Source organism: Stegostoma tigrinum, chromosome 2, assembly GCF_030684315.1.
Source record: "Stegostoma tigrinum isolate sSteTig4 chromosome 2, sSteTig4.hap1, whole genome shotgun sequence".
In the NCBI taxonomy this organism is placed as follows: domain Eukaryota; kingdom Metazoa; phylum Chordata; class Chondrichthyes; order Orectolobiformes; family Stegostomatidae; genus Stegostoma; species Stegostoma tigrinum.
This window is the reverse complement of record NC_081355.1, coordinates 94,981,964-95,005,038: the sequence shown is the minus strand read 5'-3', so window position 1 is coordinate 95,005,038 and position 23,075 is coordinate 94,981,964. Positions and strand designations below refer to the sequence as shown.

Genomic DNA, 23,075 nt, shown 5'->3' with positions numbered 1-23,075 from the left:
AAATTGGGAGTACTGTCTCACAGACTAGTCAAGCAACAGCTTGACATGGTCACATTCACAGATTCATACCTTAGAGGCAATGTCCCAGACATCACCAGCACCAGCCCTGGATTATATCAGCAGGACAGACCCAGCAGAAGCGGCAGCACAATGGTATACAGTCAGGAGGGTGTTACTCTAGGAGTCCTCAACACTGACTCCAGGCTCCATGAAGTCTCATGGCTTCAGGGTAAACATGGGAAAAAAACCTCCTGCTGATTACCTTTACTGTCCTCCATTAGCTGATGAATTGGTACTCCTCCATATCGAACAACAGTTAGAGGAAATGCTGAGGATGGTAAGGGCATAAAATGTACTCTGAGTGGGGGATTTCAATGCCCAACATCAAGAGTGGCTTGGCAGGAGCACTACTGACCGAGGTAGTTGGGTCCGAGAGGACGTAGTTGCTGGACTGGGTCTGCAGCAGGTGGTGAGGGAACCAACAAGAGGGAAAAATATCCTCAACCTCATCCTCACTAATCTGCCAGCTGCAGTTGTATCTGTCCATGACAGTATCGGTAAGAGTGACAATCGCACAGTACTTGTGGAGACGAAGTCCCGCCTTCAAATTGAGAATAACCTCCATTGTGTTGTGTAGCACCATCACCACGCTAAATGGGACAGACTTCGCACAGATCTACAACTCAAGACTATAAGACCATAAGACATAGGAGTGGAAGTAAGGCCATTCAACCCATTGAGTCCACTCTGCCATTTAAATCATGGCTGATGGGCATTTCAACTCCACTTCCCTGCACTCTCCCCGTAGCCCTTGATTCCTTGTGAGGTCAAGAATTTATCTCTGCCTTGAAGGCATCTAACATCCTGGCCTCCACTGCACTCCTTGGCAATGACTTCCACAAGCCCACCACTCTCTGGCTGAAGAAATGTCTCCTCATTTCCGTTTTAAATTTACCCCCTCTAATTCTAAGGCCGTGCCCATGGGTCCTAGTCTCCCCGCCTAATGGAAACAATTTCCCAGTGTCCACCCTTTCTAAACCATACATTATCTTGTAAGTTTCTACTTGATCTCCCCTCAACCTTCTAAATTCTAATGAATACAATCCCAGGATCCTTAGCCGTTCATCATACGTTAAACCTACCATCCCAGGGATCCTCCGTGTGAATCTCCGCTGGAGACGCTCCAGCACCAGTATGTCCTTCCTGAGGTGTGGGGCCCAAAATTGGACACGGTATTCTAAATGGGGCCGAACCAGAGCTGGGCATCCATGTGGCACTGTGAGCCATGAATAGCAGCAGAATTGTATTCCAGCACAATCTGTAACCTCATGGCCCGGCATATCCCCCACTCAACCATGATCATCAAGCCAGGGGACCAACCCTGGTTCAATGGAGAGTGCAGGAGGGCATGCCAGGAGCAACACCAGGCATGCCAGAAGATGAGGTATCAACCAGGTGAAAATACCAAAAGGGACGACTTGCATGCCAAATAGTGAAAACTGCATGTGATAGACAGAGCTAAGCAATCCCACAACCAACAGATCAGATTTAAGCTCTGGAGTCCTGCACATCCAGTCGTGAATGGTGGTGGGCAATTATACAGCTCACTGAAGGAGGCGGCTCCACAAATGCCCCATCCTCAAATGAAGGAAGAGCCCAGCACATCAGTACAAAAGATAAGGCTGTAGCATTCACAGCAATCTTCCGCCAGAAATGCCGAGTGGATGATCCATCTCAGCCTCCTCCAGCGGTCCTCAGCATTACAGATACCAGTCTTCAGGCAATTCAATTCACTCCACGTGATATGGAGAAACGGTTGGAGACACTGGCTACCGCAAAGGCTGTGGGCCCTGACAACATTCCGGCAATAGTCCTGAAGGCTTGTGCTCCAGAACTTGCCGCTCCCCTAGCCAAGCTGTTCCAGTATAGTTACAACACTGGTATCAACCTGACAACGTGGAAGATTGCCCAAGTATGGCCTGCATACAAAAAGCAGGACAAATGTAACTCGGCCAATTACCGCCCCATCAGTCTATTCTCGATCAGCAGTAAACTGATGGAAGGTGTCACCAGCAGTGCTACCAAGCAGCATCTGCTCAGCACCACCCAGTTTGGGTTCTGCCAGGGCCACTCAGCTCCTGACCTCATTACAGCCTTGGCTCAAACTTGGACAAAGAGCTGAATTCCACAGGTGAGGTGAGAGTGACAGCCCTTGATATCAAGGCTGCATTCAACAGAGTGTGGCATCAAGGAGCCCTAGCAAAACTGGAATCAATGGGTGTCAGGGGGCAAAAGCTTCGGTAGTTGGAGTCATACCTGACACATAGGAAGATGGTCGTGGTTGTGGGAGGTCAATCATACAGCTCCAGGACATCTCTGCAGGAGTTCCTTAGGGTAGTGTCCTAGGCTCAACCATCTCTGGCTGCTTCATCAATGAAGCTTCGCTCCATCATAAGGTCAGAAGTGGGGATGTTCGCCAATGACTGCACAATGTTCAGCAACATTTGTGACTCCTCAGATACTGAAGCAGTCCATGTCCACGTGCAATACCATCTGAATAATATCCAGGCTTGGGCTGACAAGTGGCAAGTGACATTCGTGCCACACAAATGCCAGACTATGACCATCATCAATAAGAGACAATCTAACCGCCGACCCTTGGCATTCAATAATGTTACCATCACTGAATCCCCTACTATCAACATCCTAGGTATTATCATCGGTTGGAAACTCAAATTGACTCATCACATTAACAGAGTGGCTATAAGAGTGGGCCAGAAGCTAGGAATACTGCCGTGAGTAACTCACCTCCTGACTCCTTAAAGCCAGTCCAACATCGACAAGGCACAAGTCAGGAGCATGATGGAATACTCCCCACTTGCCTGGATTAGTGTAGCCCCAACAACACTCAAGAAGCTTGACACCATCCAGAACAAAGCAGCCCTCTTGACTGGCACGATATCCACATGCATCAACTCCCTCCATCACCGACGCTCAGTAGCAGCAGTGTGTACTATCTACAAGATACACAACAGAAATTCACCAAAAATCCTCAGATAGCACCTTTCAACCCACGGCCACTTCCATCTAGAAGGACAAGGACAGGAACCATATGGGAACACTACCATCTCCAAGTTCCCCTCCAAGCCACTCACCATTCTGACTTTGAAATATATCACCATTTGTTCACTCTTGCAGGGTCAAAATCCTCGAATTTCCTCCCCAATAGCATTGAGTGTCAACCTACAGCAGGAAGGCTACAGCAGTTCAAGAAGGCAGCTCACCACCACATTCTCAAGGGCAACTAGGGATGGGCAAAAAATGCTGGCCAGCCAGCAACGCCGACATCCCACAAATGAATACAAGAAAAAGGGCAAATTCTATGGTGGTTGGAGTCATACTGACACACAGGAATATGGTTGAGGTTGTTGGGCTTCAGTCATCTCAGCTCCAGGACATCCCTGCAGGACTTCCTCAGGATAGTGTCCTAAGCCCAACCATTTTCAGCTGCTTCATCAATAACCTTCCCTCTATTACAAGGTCAGTAGTGTTTTCTGAACATTGCAAATGTTCAGCACTATTCGTGACTCCACAGATACTGAAGCAATCCAGTGCTGACTATGTTGTCATGGAGATGGATGCAGCTTTAAAAGGACCTCCAATTTCAGTTTATTTACGTGTACGCTATGTTGCAAATGCCACAAGATCTAGATGATATCCAGGTTTGGGTTAACAAGTGACATTCATACCACATGAATGCCAGGCAATGACCAGCAATAAGATGCAATCTAATCACCCCCTTGACGTTCACTGAATCCCCTGCTATCAACATCCTGGGATTACCATTGACCAGAAACTCAACTGAATACTCCATGTAAATACAGTGGCTGGGATTACTGCAGTGAGTAATTCATCTCCTGACTTTCCAAAGCCTATCCATCATCTGCAAGGCACAAGTCAGGAGTGTGACAGAATACTCCCCACTTGCTTGGACGGCTGCAGATTCAACAACACTGAAGCAGTCTGACACCATCCACAACAAAGCAGCCCATTTGATTGGTACCACATCCGCAAACATCCATTCCCTCCACCACCAATGCTCAGTAGCAGCAGTGTGTACGATCTACAAGATGCACTGCAGAAATTTACAAAAGATCCTTAGACAACACCTCCCAAACACCCACAATCACATCCATCTAGTAAAACAAGGGCAATAGATCTATGAGAATACTAGCATCTGCAAGTACCTCTGAGCCATTCACCATCCCAACTTGGAAATATATTGCTATTCATTCACTGTTGCTGGGTCAAAATCTTGGAATTCCCTCCTGAAAAGCATTGTGGGTTTACTGACAGCACATGGTCTGCAATGACTCAAGAAGGCAGTTCACCACCACTGCCTCAACTACAGACAGGCAATAAATGCAGGACAGCCACGATACCCATGTCCCATGAGTGAATAAAAAAAGTTCTGGAATAAGTTATTACCTTTAAACTGTTAAAATGAACCATGGACTAAATTTTGTGACAATAGGTTTCAAAACAATTCCAACAGGGACCTTTCTTGGGATGTTTCAACATAGACCAGAAAACATGTCCATCATTATATCATTCAAGCTTTATATATTAGCCATACATCACGATATTAAAACTGACCCTAACTGGCAAATCCAAATAATACCCAAGGAGTTGGTTCAATCCCTGTATTGGCTGTGGTAGTTCATGCAGTAATTTCTCCTTACTGTGGTCCACAGGTTACATAGGACTAATTCTCTTTGTCTCTTTCTTTCTAGTGAAGAGAGTGGTGTCTATAGTCTTTCATGTAGTCAACTGCAGCAGTTTAATAATTGTTTTCTGGACGTGTCTCTCAAAAATGTTTTTAGTCATAAATCATGAGTCAAATGAAAGGCACAATATGAAACTCTGATCACAAGGAGGGGCTGTTGCTACACACTTGGAATATGGTATTTCATAATTAGGCAGTGTGGTGTACTCCTGAGATGAATTTTGTTATTGTATTTAAATAGGAGGGTGCAGAGCAGATTTATTAGGTTTTATTAAAAAAAAACTGCTCGAAGTGAGCAATTCAGGAAACTTTTATGAAGAGAAAGAGTTAATGTTTCAACTCAACGACCTGTTCTGACTTGAGCGGAAACACTAGTCTCGTTTTTATCCACAGATGCTGCTTTACCAACTAAGCATTTCCAGCCCATTTATTTTTTTTGATTCAGATCTCCAATATCTGTAGCATTTTCCTTTCATAATGGATTTTCAGAAAGATGGTGCCAGGACAAGAAAAGTAAAGTGATGATTGAATAAGCCGGGATTGCTTTCTTTTAAATGGGGCTGATTTTAAATGATGTGTACAAAATTATGAGGTGCTTATGTGTAATCAACAGGAAAGATTTCTTTCATTTAGCAGAGGACCCAATAATTAAGTGGGCACAACACTGACATAATTTAGTGGAAAGAGTTGAGAAGAAGCTTTTGCAGCCACATGTTGGTGAACGTGAAACGTCGCACTCACCTGATGTGCTGTAACTCGCAAGGCTACAGAGTGACAGCTGGAAAGTGAGAGGAGGCTGGATAACTCGTTGTCAAATGGCACAGACATAATGGGCCAAATGGACCCCTTAAAATTTGTTAACTGCTTTGTCTCAGAGAGATACTTGAGTACATTTGGAAGTAGAACTGCCACTGAGCTCAACAGAAAGCCAAAAAGTGAGAATCATTTTTCAGGCCCAGTCAGATTGAAAGTACTTTTATCTCTGCAGCCCTGAATTAAAATCCAGAACAACCTAATCGTATTGAACTATCTTTATTCTTAAGTCTAAAGTTGAGTTTGGCTGGTTTTGGTCTGGTGACACAGCTATCAAACGTTACAAGCATTTTCAAACCGGATAACCACGGAGTAGAAACACAGTACACAATGGTATTTATAGCCTTGAGCTTGAAGTACAGACACTGGAAACTTCATTGTATTCAAGTTAGCAGTAACAATGTGTAGCAACATATATGACTCACTTTGAAATGATTTATCATTCGCTAATGCCTCGTGGTGAAAATGTTCCAGCTTTGAATTATTACTTGGGATTAAACTGTTCGAACTGTGTCATTTAAATATCTAGAACTTTTTGAAGTGAAGATAGGTGAAATGTGTGGTCCATCCCTCAGAAAACAAATAAACCTATTTGCAATTTTGTTTCACAGTTGACCATGGGATAATCAATTTCTGCTCCACAGGGTGAAAGGCCACTTGAGTTACATAAATGGTGCTTCAAGCTGAGCCCAGTACTAATAAACAGAAAACCAGAACACAAGGCACTGCCTTTGTCACTGGGGATTTATACTGTCCAGCAGGCATATGCTACTTCTTAACGTGCATTATGTTCCAGTATGCCTGCCAAACAATGTTTTCATTCACCCAGGTGCTGATTAAAGACCGAATCCTATTACTTCATTGGGCATTAAACTTCTACTGTGGAGAATAGTGATATTCTGCTGCTCAGTTGGCAAATGTAAACTTTAATACTGACATCTAGCTTCTCACTGCCAGTACTGACTTTCCCAATCATGTGACAATACTGAGTCAAAAGTCCCTTCAGCAAAGTATGCCTCAACGTGAAAATCAGCAATCAGAACACATACCTGTAACATTTCTGTCATCCTCTAACAAATTACCATACTAAGACTGAACTGCTGTTCGGTTTTGCTTAATGCTTGCCTACTTAATGCAAAGATCACATGTCATTTGTCAACAATATTACTGTAGAAACCAGCATTAAGAACTACTTACCAGCTCATAGTTGACTGGTGGCAAGCACGGTGTCACAACCTGGAAAAAAAGAACAAGCCAACAAGTTTAATTTCAGTGTTGTGAGCCAAGTTAAGGAAAGCAAAGAACAGTGATGCAGCATTTTCACTTTTAAAACAAGAGGTTTTCTCAAAAGTCACAGCAGCTGAACAGGGAAAAGGAAAACATTTCCAGTGCTAAGGTAGTAAAGTTGTTTTAGGAAAATATTAACCAGCCAGCTGGCAGCACATCCTTGAGACCACACCACCCATTTCCTGATAAAAACTCATTGTGTAATCAAGCCAGAACAAACTAACAAAGTAAACACACACCTGGTCTACCTGCAGTGAATAGCTCCAAATGATTACATTTGTGCTTCTTGACTGCATTTAACAAAATCTTAAACCAACCATATTGTGAGTTTGAACATGCAATGGCCAATACTGGTCAATGATTTACCGAAAGTTTTCTTCTATATTTAAAAGCTGCAATAGACAAGCAGCTTACTGAATGTAGGGTAGTCACTGATGATCTTCACATTTCCAGTCAAATGTCATGACATCCTTTATTAAAACATATTTTACATCAACAAATTTGTGGGTAAGATATCTGTGTGTTCACTCTATGTTATTTGTGAGTTTTGTTTATTTTCAGTACTTTTACAATGCTCAGGTAAATCTATCCTTAATTACAAATTCAGAAGTTCTTCTGTTGTACGTTATTTTTATTGTCTCAGGATTATTACATCACAACACGTGCATTTTTCCTATAAAGTTAGAAATGATCTTAAACCATGATTTCTGACACATTAAGTTATCTTTTCCTCACAATTTGAGCGGCATTAGTAAGGCGAGATTTGTTGCCACCCCTATGAGCATGATGATAAGACTCTTAAGCTGATTTGTAGCCTTTTTTTTATAGCTAAGTGGACAACAATATTGTGCTCGAATAGCATAAAGAACACTGAAGAATGTGCAAAGGCTGAAGTTCAACCACAGTGATCAGATGTTGTTCACATTACCCAGGAATATCTGAATTCCTTGGTCGATTACAAATTGCTCAGTTGGAAGCACTTTCACCTTTGAGAAGACTGCTCCTCCATGTCTCACTCCAAGACCTTTGCACATCATCTAATATGACACTTCAGAGCAGAAGAATCTGCATTGCAACAGGTAGTTTTGCTGATAAACTGCAAAAACCAAGCTCCTTACTATTGGTTTAGATGGACATTAAGACAGATCATAACCAGTTGATCTTTTGAGGCTCAACATGTACTTCACTTGGTTCAATTTACCAGCACATTAATCAAAGCTCAATTTTTAAAAGTGTACCGCTGAGCTAAACATTTATCAACAGTGTCAGCAGCTTGTCATAGTTAACATTTGAAAACATGTCCAACTCTTGATGAAACAAGAAAGTTAAAACATTAACTTCAGAATGAGTGTTTAAAACGCTGAAAGGTTGCATATGATTGTTGCAGAATGTTCACCTCTTTACAAGTAACTTGCTTTTGACATTGCACAATTCCTGAATTTTGAGGAAGGGTCATCCGACCCGAAACGTTAACTCTGGTTCTTCCTTCACAGATCCTGCCAGACCTGCTGAGCTTTTCCAGCAACTTTGTTTTTGAGTCTCATTCATAAATTGATTTGCATAAATAACAAATACACTGGCATTTATTCAGCACTTTACACATCTCTGAGACATCCTAAAGCTTAAAATTCAATTAAGTGTTTATTAGATGTACGCACATCCATTGTGTAAGCAAATACAGTACAGTTCCTGCACAGAAAAGTCTCACCAATAGCAACTGCATGAATAACCAGATTATCTTCTTTGATTTCATGTCGTCGCTTGAAAAATTCATAGCAGTCAAGGTGGCAGGAAAGTATCCTTATTTTTCTTTAAATAACATCACGGTAACCTTTCGGTTCACTTGAGAGGTTGGTGTCTCATCTAACACCCAGCATCTCTGCCAGAGCAACACTCCCTCTGCAATGAACTAAAATGACAACCTGGATGCTATACTGAGGTCTCTGAAATGGTGCGCAAGTACTGCCACCAATACATCTTTCTACAATTTTCAAAGGCCCATTTGTTCAACAGTGACAGAGAATGAATGAATATTGATGAGAAAAGGTACATGCCTGAACAGATAGTTGTAGTTTATTACATGATAGCAATAGGTACAAGTTACATAGTTTTCATTCTTACATCTAACAAGCCAATCAGAGAACAACAATTTCTCATTGTCACTAGTGAGAACTTTAGCTGGAATTCCCTTCTCCCCAACTAACACAATAGGACATCATCAGATTGGATGGAAATGCAGTCTCCAACATTAACCCCTTAATTATGTTATGAACCAACTTTCACACATGACCATCTGATTCAAAGCATCACAGCACATCAACAACAACCGAAATGATACTGACCATTTTAGGGATGGAATATACCTGAAATACAGCTTCAAAATAGCTGTCCAAACTCCACATATCTGCACAGTAAAGCATTCTGATCTCAAATATTGTGTCTAGTATTCATGAAGAAATCAATTTTCCAAATGGAAAACAAGTGGATGACATTTGGAGGCAATCATATTGCAGCCTCTCTTAGAAAAACAAAGCAGAATGAGAGACACTATATAGGAAATTGACAGAATGTAGAAGTACATGTTAATTACAAATGAATACATCATGTTCATCATCATGATACTGACTTTACAATGTCTCCATCAAAAGGTAACTATTCATCAGGCCAGAGATAGATGTGCTGTGCTTTTCTAAGAGGCACAGCAATGTCAACATCGCCATTTGCAATGCTCAAGTTGTAAATGTGAACTGGCACCAGTACAGCTTCAAATCGTTTTAACATGTAGAATCACAGAATCCCTACAGCATGGAAACAGGCCGTTTGACCCATCGAGCCCACGCCGACCATCCAAAGATGCATCCTATCCAGACCTACACCCCTACCCTATCCTGGTAACACTGCAACTCCCATGGTTAACCAACCTAGCCCGCACATCCCTGGACACTATGGCCAATTTAGCACAGCCAATCCACCTAAACTACACATCTTTGGACTTTGGGTGGGGGGGGGGGGGGGGGGGGGGGGGGGGCGGTGTAGTCTGAAACACATGGAGGAAACCCACGCAGACAGAAGGAGAATGTGTAAACTGTACACAGGTCAGTCACCTGAGGCTGGAATCGAACCCGGGTCCTTGGTGCTGTGAGGCTGCAGTGCTAACCACTGAGCCACCGTGCCACCCTAAATGTTGTGTGATAAGAAAAGCTACAGAAAAGATAGAAATGATAAACAGAAAAGCATGGGGCAGCATGATGGTAACTTCTCCAACTCCCACATATACGCTTATGCAAAATACCAATCTTAGGCATATCACTGAGTCAAGCAAAACATTCTTGTCTACAACCCACAGCACCTTCAGAAAATTCATGGCAGCAGTTGGTTACGTTATAAATGAAGCCTGGCACAGCAAAGTCAAAAGGGGTTTAGGGTTAAAAAATGACACAGGCAGTTTATTAGCACAATTTCAATCCGAATAAGCACAAATGGTGATTTTAGACTTGCTGGCAACCTGCGTAGATTAACAAGTACGAGGTGATAGTTAATGGATTTTCTGGCAAAATATGTATTTTGTTTAAATTACACTTCCACTTGTGCTATTCAATGTCCTTCATTATTGCCCAGCCACTGGGGTGAACAGATGACTTCTTTCCAGTCAAGCCTCTACTAAAAATAACTGTTTTAATGCTCTCCCCAAGTAAAGGAACACGTTACCATCAATCTGTAATGATAGCCCATACAGCAACTCTATTGTTTCAGCTTTCACAAGATGATCATATTCCATAGGACAAATGTGTTACATTTAAAATGCTTCCTATTTTTATGAAAAAAAGAATTAATTTGCTAAAACAAAGAAAAAGAAAAAACTGGCTTGTCCATTTCACCTCACCTGGCACCTCCACCATCTCTAAATTGTCGATATCCAGGACTGAACAAACAGAAATGTGCTGCAATGAAATACTGGGAAGGCTGAAGCCATCATCTTCAGTCCAAGCTCCGAATGCTGCTCCCTAGGTAGCTACAATGCTTCTGTCACAACAGAGGCTGCTAACAGTATTATATTTGATCCTGACCTCAGCTTCCAGCTTTATTTCCCCACAAAAATTCTTATTTTCACCTCGGTAACAACTTTCTATTTTACCCCTGTCCCACCTCATCAGCTGCTCCAGACAAGTCTTTGCTAATTTGAGATTTGACTATGTAATATAGTCTTTGCTGGCCTCTCACATTTGAGCAAACTGCACTTATTTAAAACTCTGATATCCACATCCATAACAAGTTCTGTTCACCCATCACACTGGTGATGACCTCTACTGAGTCCCAGTAAAGCAATGCCTTGATTTCAAAACTAATTTCCAAATCCAGTCATGGCCACATCTCTTTCTACCTCGGTAATCTCCACTAGCCCAACAATCCTCCAAGATATGTGTACTCAACTGATTCTAGCCTCATAAACATTCCTAATTGTAGTTGCTCCACCAGTTGGAGCTGGACCTTCTGCCTGTAAACTGAGCACCAAAATTCCCACTTTAAAACATGTTGCCTCTCTTCACTCCTTTAAGACAAAATCAATGTTTTGGCCATCTACCCCTCTCTTGCTTTATGTCACCTTAAAATGTTTCTGTGAAGCACCTTGGAATATGTTACTGTACTGAAGTCACTCTATAACCATAAACTGTTGTATTGATATTGCACATTTGTACTATGTCTATTAGGAGACAAAGTAATTGTTATTACTGTAGCCACCCTGCATGCCAAGACTTTTCTTCTCTATTTTTTCATGGGTTGAAGGTATCACTGGCCAGGCCAGTATTTATTGCCCATCCTGGAGGGCAGTTAAGAGGAAACCACATAGCTGTGGGTCTGGAATCACATAAAGGCAAGGCCAGGTAAGGACAGAAGTTTCCTCCCATAAAGGATATTAGTGAACCAGATGGGTTTTTCCAACAACTGACAATGGATTCATGATCATCAGTACACTTGTTAATTCCACTTTTTTTACTGAATTCAAATTCTACCATCTGTTGTGGCAGGATTCAAACCCCAATCCCCAGAACAATTCCTAGGTTTTTGGATTAATAGCCTAGCAATAATACCACTAGGACAAGGCCTCCCCTTAATTTGACAAATACAAACAGGATGGATGGTAATATAGTCTAAATTTGTTTTGTGTGCTTTCAGTCAAGATTAGAATGTTAACCAGGACAATCAGAAATTTTGCTCCTCTTCTTTGATAACACAAACATAACTCCACAGGCAATGTAACTAAATTAGTCATCAAAATAATCTAAAAGGCTGTGAAAGTTGTTCAGGAAGCTATCTCCTTGATCTAATGTGAAAAGTTTGTTACAAAAAAAAATTGTTACAATAAAGCCACTTTATATGGGTTTTTAGTAAAAAACGGTGCTGCATGAAAACACAAAGTTCATGGTCTAAATTATTTAATATAAAGATGAGTGAATCAGCAGTAAATTCTCTTTGTGGGTCATAAATCTGCTTCTTTAAAACAACATTTACAGAAGGATAGCTCGTAATATTTAACTTAGCCATTAAATTAGCAAGAATGAACATGTTTGGAATGTTTTCCCTCTCTTTGAATAGTCTGAAATATTAATTGTATAATCTCTAACTTGAATAGAAAGCTACTTTTTGCAGTCCGAATCATTGGCAAATTTCTGATTGGTTTAAGACCAGAAAGATGATTAGATGATTATGAATAAAGTCTCGCTCGTTCTTCTAATCCATTAGCTTGGATCACATGCAGGATGTCTGCATAACACCCTTAAAAACAGCCATTCTATTAAATGCAAAGATCTGTTCAGGTCAATAACAGCCAACTCAAAGAATGTTTCGTATTTGCCTTTTCAGGTATTTACTGAGGTGATGAATACGCAACATAATTCTTGCACTAAAAACCAAAAGAATTGCGGATGCTGTAAATCAGAAACAGAAACATAAATTGCTTGAAAAACTCAGCAGGTCTGGCAGCATCTGTGATTAGAAATTAGAGTCAATGTTTCAAGGCCAATCACCCTTCCACAGATCAGTCCTGAGGAAGGATCACCGGACCCAAAACTTTAACTCTGATTTCTCTCCACAGATGGCGCCAGAATTGCTGCTGATTCTTGTATTACTGGATCTAGGGAGATAGAAAATATCACTGTCGAAGAAAAAAAATCACGACTGATGAGAAGGAATGGATAGCGGAATAGTAAATTGCTGGCTGGGGTTTGCTTATTTTGTAATTGGTGAAACATAAAGCCACGAGATCATTCGCCATATTTATTCTGCTAAATTCAACTGTCTTATCCAGAGTAGCACTGTTACAGTTGGAGTTTTCATGGATCTACAATTTTGCCACAAATTAAATGAACTAAATTTACCACAGGAAAGGCAAGCAGTTAGCTGTCTCCCAGAATCATTACTACTGAATGCTACTGTACAAGAGATGATTTCAAAATCAACAAGTATTTATACAGGACTCTCCCAGAGGAATGAGAAATAAATATTATGAACTCAACTCAACTTTGCAGCAACTTGTGAATGCTGTAAAAGGCTCAATAGATTGAGTAGAGATAGTAAGAGCTGCCGATGTTGAAGTCTGAGATAACAAGGTGTAGAGCTGGATGAACACAGCAGGCCAGTCAGCATCAGAGCGGCAGGAAAGCCGGCATTTTGGGTCGTCGAGACACTTCTTCAGAAAATGGGAAATTAGGAAAATTTCTGAAGAAGTGTTTCGACCCAAAACAGCAACTTTCTTGCTCCTCTGATGCTGCCTGCTCTGCTGTGTCCCTCCAGTTACACACTGTGTTATCAATAGATTGAATGGTGTTCTCTTTCATATTCCGATTTTCTTTTGGAAAAGAATTTGTTTGTCCATTCATTTTGATTCAGTTCCAGGCATTTCTATCCAAGAAAAGTGTGAAAGGGTACGTATGTCATAGTTGATCCCTCTAATATAAATTAACATAATCACCTTTATTCTGAATTTTAAAAATAAGTACTATATCAACAGCGGAAATTTCAAATAAGATTTATTTAGCAAATATTACTTGTGGCTGTATTTGGTCACCCAAAACAAAACTTGACATCACTCCATTTCTAACTCAAGGCCAATATCCAGTGGGTAAAATGCAGGGATGGTTTAAAATTAGCCAGATGCTCCAGATATGTTATGGTAACTCAAGACATTCATAGTTGGTTCTAAGAAAGATGGATGGTAAACCAACCAGGGACATATTAGGAAGGGCAACTGGGGACTTGATTGAAGCAATGGATTTGAGCAAGATTCTGGCTTTGAATGTATACAGTACAAATACGTTCACTGCTGGTGCAAAGCTAAAATTTAACAGTACTTCCCAGAAGTTACCTTCCAACCGTGCAGCACACCACTCACCCACCAACCCCCTTGTACATCACTCTACAGTTCAACTGTACTTCAGAATATCTTGAGTTCCTACTCAATAGAAATTATATCATATACTGCCATACAGCATGAAAACAGACCCTTCCATCCAACCAGTCCGTGCCAAACTTAATCCCAAACTAAACTGCTTCTGGCCCATATCCTTAGCATGACAGTTCTTAGAGGCTTATTAACAAACAGTTATCAGATGAATCTCAAAATGCTGCAGATCTATAAGTCTATCTGGAATTGCTGAGAAATATTGCGAAACCAGGATTTCTAACAGCAAATGTCAAAAGCTCAATTAAGGTTTGAATATCTCTTGGAGTCATTTGGCACAGGCAACAATCGGAAGCCAGACACACAGGTCAAATATAATACTCAGTAGTCAGGCTTGAAGGGGGCAGCATAATTTCACAAAAACTTGACTAAGAGAAATATTTAGCTCGTAATCCATGTAGGTATTGAAAAAAGAAAACAATCATGTTCTAGTTTTTGTTTCTCAAAGGAAATGGGCTAAATTTGCTTGAAATAAAACTGTATCTGCAAAAATCAACAACAAACTGGCAGTGAATTATGCCTCACCACAAATCTATCACTTGTGTTTTGCCTCACTGTGTTATCGCTCTGGGAATCAAGCCCCGCTATTCCTGGGTAATCACACAAGTTGAAGCTTTTATTAAATTCTACAAAGTTCCCCAATTTAAATGTTGTTTTTACCACAGTTGACAAAAAACATGAACAAGGTGCTTATACTTGTGAAGACTTACTATTTATTAATAATAAATAACTTCTAATGACATGCAAATAGCTATGAACCATAAATATATCAATCTGTTACTCAAAATTCTAACCCCAACCCCACTACGCATTCAGTCAGACATAAAGAAAATGGTAAACAAAAATAAAACAAATGACTAGGGATGCTGGAATCAGAAACAAAACAAAAATTGCTGGAAAATCTCAGCAAATCTGGCAGCATCTGTGGAGAGAAAGCAGAGTTAACATTTCAGGTCCAGTGACCCTTCCTCAATCCCAAATGTTAACTCTGCTTTCTCTCTATAGATGCTGCTAGACCTGCTGATCTTTGAGAAGTCATTTCCGTTTTTCTTTGTGAAACAGAAAATGCTGTTATAGGTGGAAGGGAGATTTGGGAATGCAATTGAATGGCCTCTATCTGCAGGGTTCACCAAGATGATCATTTTGTCTTGTCAGCACCTGCTGCTCCTTGATTCCCCGTCGTAGTAGCCAGAGGGGGAACTGTTTCACACTTATAAAATCTCTGACTTATTGGTTAAGGTTGGCAGCTTGCAGCAACTGATGAGGAAAGGTAAACTTGCTTTCTTCAGGAGTGAGGTTTCTATTTTACCTGCAGAGAAAAATACAGCTCCAATCTTTTCGAAGTTTCAATGGCTTCTGACCAAACATTCACAAGCTGTTCAGCTGCCAGGGTGTCAATTATATAGTTGTTGGCAGGCAGAAAGTCATTGACTTTACACTGACAATGGTCGCCACTCCACAGACCAATTAGCTACCTGTTGTCAGCCAAATCTCCATCAGTACACATCCCTTAGCTCTCTCTCATCTGTACTAACTTCTCCCACTACTTCAACAAGCAGTAGTATAAACAATACTGGTGACAAATGTCAACTAACTTGCTTTTTAAAAATGGCAGCAATCCTATCTTCCATTTTTGATTTATAAACAGTTCATTTCCTATCAGTTCAGAGTCAAAAATACAGGAGATAAAAAAGATGCAGTCTCTTTACTCAGCTGTTAGCTTCAGAGAAACATGTGGGCATCATTAACAATCTGAGAAGTTCAGTTAAGTTGCTGCCTTTAGATATTAATTAGCCAGTAAGCCCACTACAAAACTTTTGAGTAGAGCAATGAACAGCTGAATATATAGCTTTCTCAAACAATATTTACACAATAAAAGCAAAGTACTGCAGATGCCGGAAGTCTAAAATAAAAACAGAACGGTTTGGAAAAACTCAAAGTCTGACAGTATCTGTAGGAAAAACAGAGTTTGAGTGTTAATGCTTCAAGTCAAATAAGATTCTTCATTGTAACAGAAAGGATATAGAAACATGATGGAAATTAAAGTCCGAGATTGAATAAAGGGCTAGAGAGACTGAACAACAAAGAGGTCATGGAATAAAAGACAACCGGAGTGGTAGCAGCTCTAGCAAAGAAAGTAAACAGTTGTCCAGACTCAGTGTTAATTGTAGAATAATGGACAGCTCTGTCTGAAAGCAAATACAAAACAAAGCGAACAGACAGCATGGTCGACAATAGCTTTCATCACAAGTACTTTCTCTTTCATTAACAGATTTGTCATTGATTTAAACCCTCTAACTCATCCTCCTTCCAATCCTCCATCTGTTTATTTCTTAATCCTTATATTTCATTAGTTACGGGGATATAATGTTGGACACATCATTCACCGAGATCCCAGATGCTCTGCTGCCCTCTTTGTGCCTTTATTAAGTCTCATTTCTTGCAGATGTCTAGAAATAGGATTTCAAACTAAAGGCTGCCAGAAGAAAATCTAACTGGACATGCTGTAAGATCACCAGTTTCTGCAAATTCTGCTTTATGACAAACAATGTTATATTAACTGTTATTAGGAGCCTGCACACATCTTTCATCTGGTTCTTCTTTCTTTGGTTTAATGCAACAAAATCTAAAATCGGCACAGCTCAACATCTACATCCAAGTGTTTTAGTTTGCAGCGGTTGTGAAACTATGGTTTCCACCATTTCAACAAGCTTTGAGAACACACACTGATCTGCCATTTTCGAAAAAAAAGTTCTGCTTTATAAAAAATTATATTCTATCCACAAAAAAGTTGTGGGATGTTCAGGAACAGAAATGTAGAAAGTCCCCAAAGGTCTGTTTGGCTTCAACCGGGGCAATGTCAAGACAAGTTCCCGGTGATCACTATCTATCCTCCTCATCGCAAGTAATGAATCAAAACCATTTCAAAATTATAGAACATTTGAATGAACAAATTAAAAATCTGAACAGATGTCTTGAAATAATATTTATCTTTGCATAAATATGTTCATTTTCATTTACAATGCTGAAATTGCGAAGATATTCAAGCATTAAATTTTTAAAACTCTCTCATTGATGAGGAATGTGGTTGTTAGAAGTTCATAAGACATGCTGTAATATTCACTGATCACTGAGGCAGAGTAGATGGATGCTCAGGTCGATTTATAGTACACAATCACACAAAAACTAACCTACGAATAGTGTTGAAATATTGACAGCGCATGAACCATCGAGAAAAACAAATGTTTACAGAATTAGGAATAGTTTACAGTTTTAAGAAAACGCTGAACAAGAGCTCCCTCTTATGTTTAATTCAATTTTTAATATTAAAAGTCTGCATTGATTCAGAGCAGCACACTTTAAATTTTAAAAATGCAAATATTAATTGTGCTGTTCCATGAAAAGTGCTTGCACAAAAAGTACGTGTCAAACTTTTATCTGTATCATGGGATGTAACTACAGTGATAATGCAAGATACTTCCAACATTTAAAGGAAACATAGGCTCACTCAAGGTTTTCAAGACTGTTACAGAGGGCAGAATGCAATTTTCAAATACAAAAGGGATTCCTAAAGCATGGAGAAATTTCCTAAAATGAAAATCTCAAGAGTTTTAGATTACCTACAGTGTGGAAAAAGGCCTTTCAGCCCAGCAACTCCACACTGCCCCTCGAAGCATCCCACCCAGACCCATCCCCCTTATAACCCACACACCCCTGAACACTACAGGCAATTTAGCATGGCCGATCCATCTACCCTGCACATCTTTGGACTGTGGGGGGAAACCGGAGCACCCGGAGGAAACCCACGCAGACACAGGGAGAATGTGCAAACTCCACACAGACAGTCCCCGAGGCTGGAATCGAACCCGGGTCCCTGGTGCTGTGAGGCTGCAGTGCTGACCACTGAGCCACTGTGCTGCCCTATGAAGTGCACTACATACCATCAACAGTAAAAGAAAAGTCACAGTCTAATAGCTGGCATGCCGCTCATGTTAGAAAAATGATATAAAAATTTACGGCATAAGTAGGCTTTAACTGATTTTATCCAAATTCTTGCCTGTTAAATACTCACGTCACAATTTTCAGCTAACCTTCATGCTTGTTTTGTTTTAAGTTCACACCAAATTTTAAATTACTTATTTCATCTCTCATTTTAATATATTTAAAAAAAAATTTTAGTTGTCACACTTGGAATTTTCCCTGCGTTCACTCTCCCTCAATCACAGTAAGGAAACTTTTCTGCTCTTGCTGCGTTCCAGAGTGCAGCCTCAACATGAGAAGGGTCAAAAGAATTTAAAAAACAAAAATTGATGCATTTTGTGAGAACTAACAAAGTAAGGGAGGACAAGTTGAAATGGCAGGACACTGGGACATACAGGGAATCCTTGGTCTGCATGTCCATAGATTCTTGAAGACAACAGGACAAGTAGATCATGAGCTCAAGATAGTATATGGGATATTTGCCTTTATCAGTCAAGACACTGAATGCAAGAGCAGGCAGGTTAGGAAGGAACTTTGTACAATATTAGGCTACAGCTGAAGTGCTGTGTACAGTTCTGGTCACCATACTGTAGGAAAGATGTGGTGGCAGTAGGGAGGGTTCAGAAGAGGTTCACCAGGATGTGCCTGAGCTAGACAATTCCTGCGATGAAGGAAGGCTAAATAGACTTGAGGTGTTTTCTTTAGACCAGAAAAGGATGGTTGTGGGGAGGGGCGGAAGATATTATTGAGCTGTACAAAGTCCTGAGGTACTCTCACAAGGTAGAGAGGGAGAAACATTTCCCCTTAGTAGAGGGTTCAATAAACAGGGTGCAGAGTTTTAAGGTAAGGAGCTGGAGGTTGAGAGAGGATTTAAGGAAAAAGCACTTTTTTTTACCCAGAGGGCTGTGGGTGTCTGGAACTTACTGTCTGAAAGTATGGAAAAGGCAGGAACCCTCAATATATTTAAAAACTATCAAGATGAAAATTTGAAAGGCCATTGCATACAAGGCTATGTGTTGAGCACTGTGAAATAAATTAGACAAAATGCATATTTGATTACCATCATAGTTCCACGCAGTGAAATCTCTGACTCCTGGCCTCATGGAGGAACTTTTCACTTGGAATCATTTCTAATATAAACATAGAAGTCAAAATGGAAAGCCACCACTTGCGACTAAGCCATAGCTGTTGGCATGTTTGAACCAAGTCATGAACAAGAGTCCTCAGCAGCTACCAATTTTTAGTGATTACATTGTTTGCCAGGGGTCTGTGAACTATTATAAAAGGCTTAACATTGGGAATGTGGATGTCTGAAGGATAATGAGATTGTGAAGGGACACCTGAAAGGGCAGATGTGCACAGATGCCCAGAGCACACAGTGCAATCCCAAAATTCAGTCAAAGTAAGATTTTTCATTCCTTCATTTGTTGTTAGCTGGGTCAGCATTTATTGTCCATTCCTAGCTGTCCTTGAGTAGGAGGTGTGAGCTCCCTTCTCGAACAACTGCAGTCCATTTGGTGCAACTCCTTCCATGATACTGTTAGGGAGGTAGTTCTAGAAATTTAGACCAGGCCTTGAAAAGAAGTTCAGGTAGGCAAGTTGATGGGTAGACCTGATTTTTTTTTTGCCCCTCTAAGAACTGTTTATATTTGTCCTTCTTTACTCAGTTACACAGGTTGCTGGAGACCAATAACTTTACTGAAATGACTATAAAGACAATTTTCCCGATTATTGGACTTGCTGCACTTGACGGAGTGTTTGGTCATGGTGACGATAATGAACCTTGCTCTATATTTTACATTGACGTAAATACTATCTCAATGTACCATTGACAATAAATGTAGTTGCTGTTATTCAGTTCTAACTTCTGTGGTCCGAATGACAAGCTAAATTCTCACCTGGGCTTATTTAAGGACATGTGGGAATAAATTTCCTTCCTTTCTGTTAAACCGTTATTTGGTTCTATTTCACATTCCTAAATTTATATAAAATTTACTCAGAACTTTTTCTTACAACATTTATTATTTTTATTTCATATTATTCAAAGTGTTATTATAAAGGTGCCGTGTAAATACAAGTTCATGTCGCTTTCACCTAAGTCCATTTGTTTCATGAAAATTGTGCCAATTGATTGTCCTTCCCTCCTTCTATTAGCACCTTCACTGTCTCCCTTTTTAAACTTTTTCGCTACCGACTAACAGAATAATTAACAGAATCGAAGAAAGTTGCCCTGGGAGTTTGGAGCAGCTAGGCAACTGCAATTACATACTTATCCAACGTAAATTATTTGCTAAACAGAATATTTTGAGTGAATTAGACTAAAACGATCTGACAGGTGACCTTGTACAATATGTACCAAGATAACATATGGTGCTGCAGCTCTGGCACAAACAACTTGATCAATTAACAACACGCATTCATGCATTCACACATCAACCACTGGGAGTTCTATTTGGAACATATGCAACAAACCTGTGCTATACATTAAACTGTCAACTGTTTGTGTTTCCCAGGTAATGTCAACATGTCAGCATTTACTGATAAAAATCAGCGCAGAGTTAAAACTTCCCATTGTGCCCAGAGGTCACCACAAAATGACGTGGAGCAAAGCTGCAACTGCTTGAACTACATTTGTCAGTAAATGTGAAACACTGGCAGTGAATGCAGGACATTTAGCACATCAATTTAAAATTATACAAAAAGGCAAGTGGAATATTAAACATGCTTAAAAGTAAATGATAAGTAACTGGACTCGATGAACAAGAGAAAGCATGTTTTAACTTCAACTCACTGGAACCCCTTGAAACAATAAAATTGTTTAACCACTGTCACTTAGCTCTTCATTCCTGGCATACCAGCCCTTCTGGTTGTTGAGTTAGGGGCCCAATGGTCTCCTTTCCCAGCTGCTTCCTTTCTTTTGTTGCCTTAGCAAATTTCTACTGATTCTCACTGGCTTTGTTCTGAGCTCTCTCACTTGACCTCATCTCTGTGCATCATGTGTCCGAGGCAATTTTCTCCGTATCTCTCCCTCATGTATTCCCTGCTTAATTTTAAAATTACTTCAAGTTTGGGCACACAATCGCTAGTCCCGTCTGCCTATCGTCTGTTGTTGTTAGGTCAGCACAATCAATTGTCTGTAACAGAATTCAATTGAAGCCTCAAAAGATCCAAGGGTAAAAATAAATTATTATTTGTTACCAACGATAATAATTCAAATTTGTCAACTTTAATGCAGTTTGAGAAAAACAGCAACTGTTACTAGCTATTACAGATCAATTAACTAGCACCCATGGTCTCGCTAAGACCAAAGTGTCAGTTGTGGCTCAGTTGATGTCACACTTACCTGGAGGTCAGAAGGTATGGGTTCAACCCCACTCAAAAAAAAGAGTTGAGCACAAAGCCATTCACCGGCATGCACTGGAGTGTCACCTTAAAGTGCCGCATTGTCAAAGGTGCCTCGTTTTGGCTGAGATGTTAAAGTGAGTTCCAGTGTGCTAAATTCAAAAGATTCCCTAAGCCTCATTGACGAAAAGCTGGAATTTCTCACTAATTTCATGACTAATACTTATGCATCCAACTTCGTTAATGTAGATGACATCGTCATTATCAAATCTTGTTTTATTTACACATGGGATGTAGGTGACACTAGCTAGGCCATTACTTACTGCCAGAATTGCTGTTTTGCAGCAAGTTTTTGTGTGTAAATCGACTCCTGCACTTTCTCCATGTCATTAGTAACCAGACTTCAAAAGTACTTCTGTTCTGAAGAAGGCTTACCAAAACATTCACTCTGATTTTTTCTTTACAGGTGCCACCAGACCTGCTGAGCTTTTCCAACAACTTCCGTTTTTGTTCTAAAGTACTTCATTGGCTATTGTGATGATTTCCTGTTCTTTTTGTTGCACGCAAATTATGCAATAAGCCAAAATTCTGTAAAACATGGCGATGTTTAAGGAACAGGGAAATTCAAGGGTTAGCTACATCTGACATTTCCAAAAGACTAGCTCCATTCACTTCTGTCCAGCAACAGGGATAGAGGCATGACAATGTCTCAATAGGTCACTCAGGCCAGTTCAGTGGGTAGTAGTAGTAGTTCTGAGAGTCACAGCGAGTTGTAGAGGAAGACAAGATAAGAGGGAAGCTGACTCCATGTTAGGCAGCACTGTTGGTAGCTGTGCTGCTGAAGGTAGCTGAGCTAAAAGGGGCTCCATGTATTTCAGACTTAAAGAAGTCTTAAAGTAGCTGAATAGCACCATATTCTGAGGGCTCAGCTAAGTCCCAGGAGCTGCGAAGCGTTCCAAAGCAGCCTACACACAATTGATAGATGGGCAGTGAAAAATAAGGGTTCTGATTAGTTGGACTCAGCAAAGTCCTAAAGTAGTTCAATAACTCTGTGTGGTGAAGCTCAGGGAAATCCCTGAAGCTAGAAAGGGCTTGTATGAAGCTTGCGCACAATTAATAGCTCAGCACAGCAGAATGGGGGTTGAAAGCATGTAACTGTTTGGTGCAAGTGAGCCAGGTTAGAGCTTTGGAAACAAATCCAGGAAGATGAAGCTAGCTATCTATGCAAAGATGAAGTTACACCTTCAGCAAGTGCTGGAGGTGTGAATTCCAAGAATTCAAGAGGGCAATAGACCCAGGGAAGGAGGTCGGGATGCAGGCTGTCAGTTAGGCACTCCATGAAAGAGCAGCTTTCGAGGGAGCGCACACAAGCCTATTCTCTCACCCTAGTCACTGTTTAGACGCCAG

At 40.5% G+C, this 23,075-nt stretch overlaps 1 protein-coding gene across 3 annotated transcripts in view; it reads right to left on the bottom strand.

The window, feature by feature from the left end:
* Positions 1-23,075, bottom strand: part of LOC125461428 (tensin-3-like) — a 386,950-nt gene that overhangs the window by 193,366 nt on the left and 170,509 nt on the right. For all 3 annotated transcript variants that reach the window (XM_048550197.2, XM_048550207.2, XM_048550217.2), the window contains one exon: positions 6,797-6,835. In XM_048550197.2, coding sequence (XP_048406154.2) covers positions 6,797-6,835 — 39 coding nt within the window. The remainder of the gene's footprint in view (positions 1-6,796; positions 6,836-23,075) is intronic.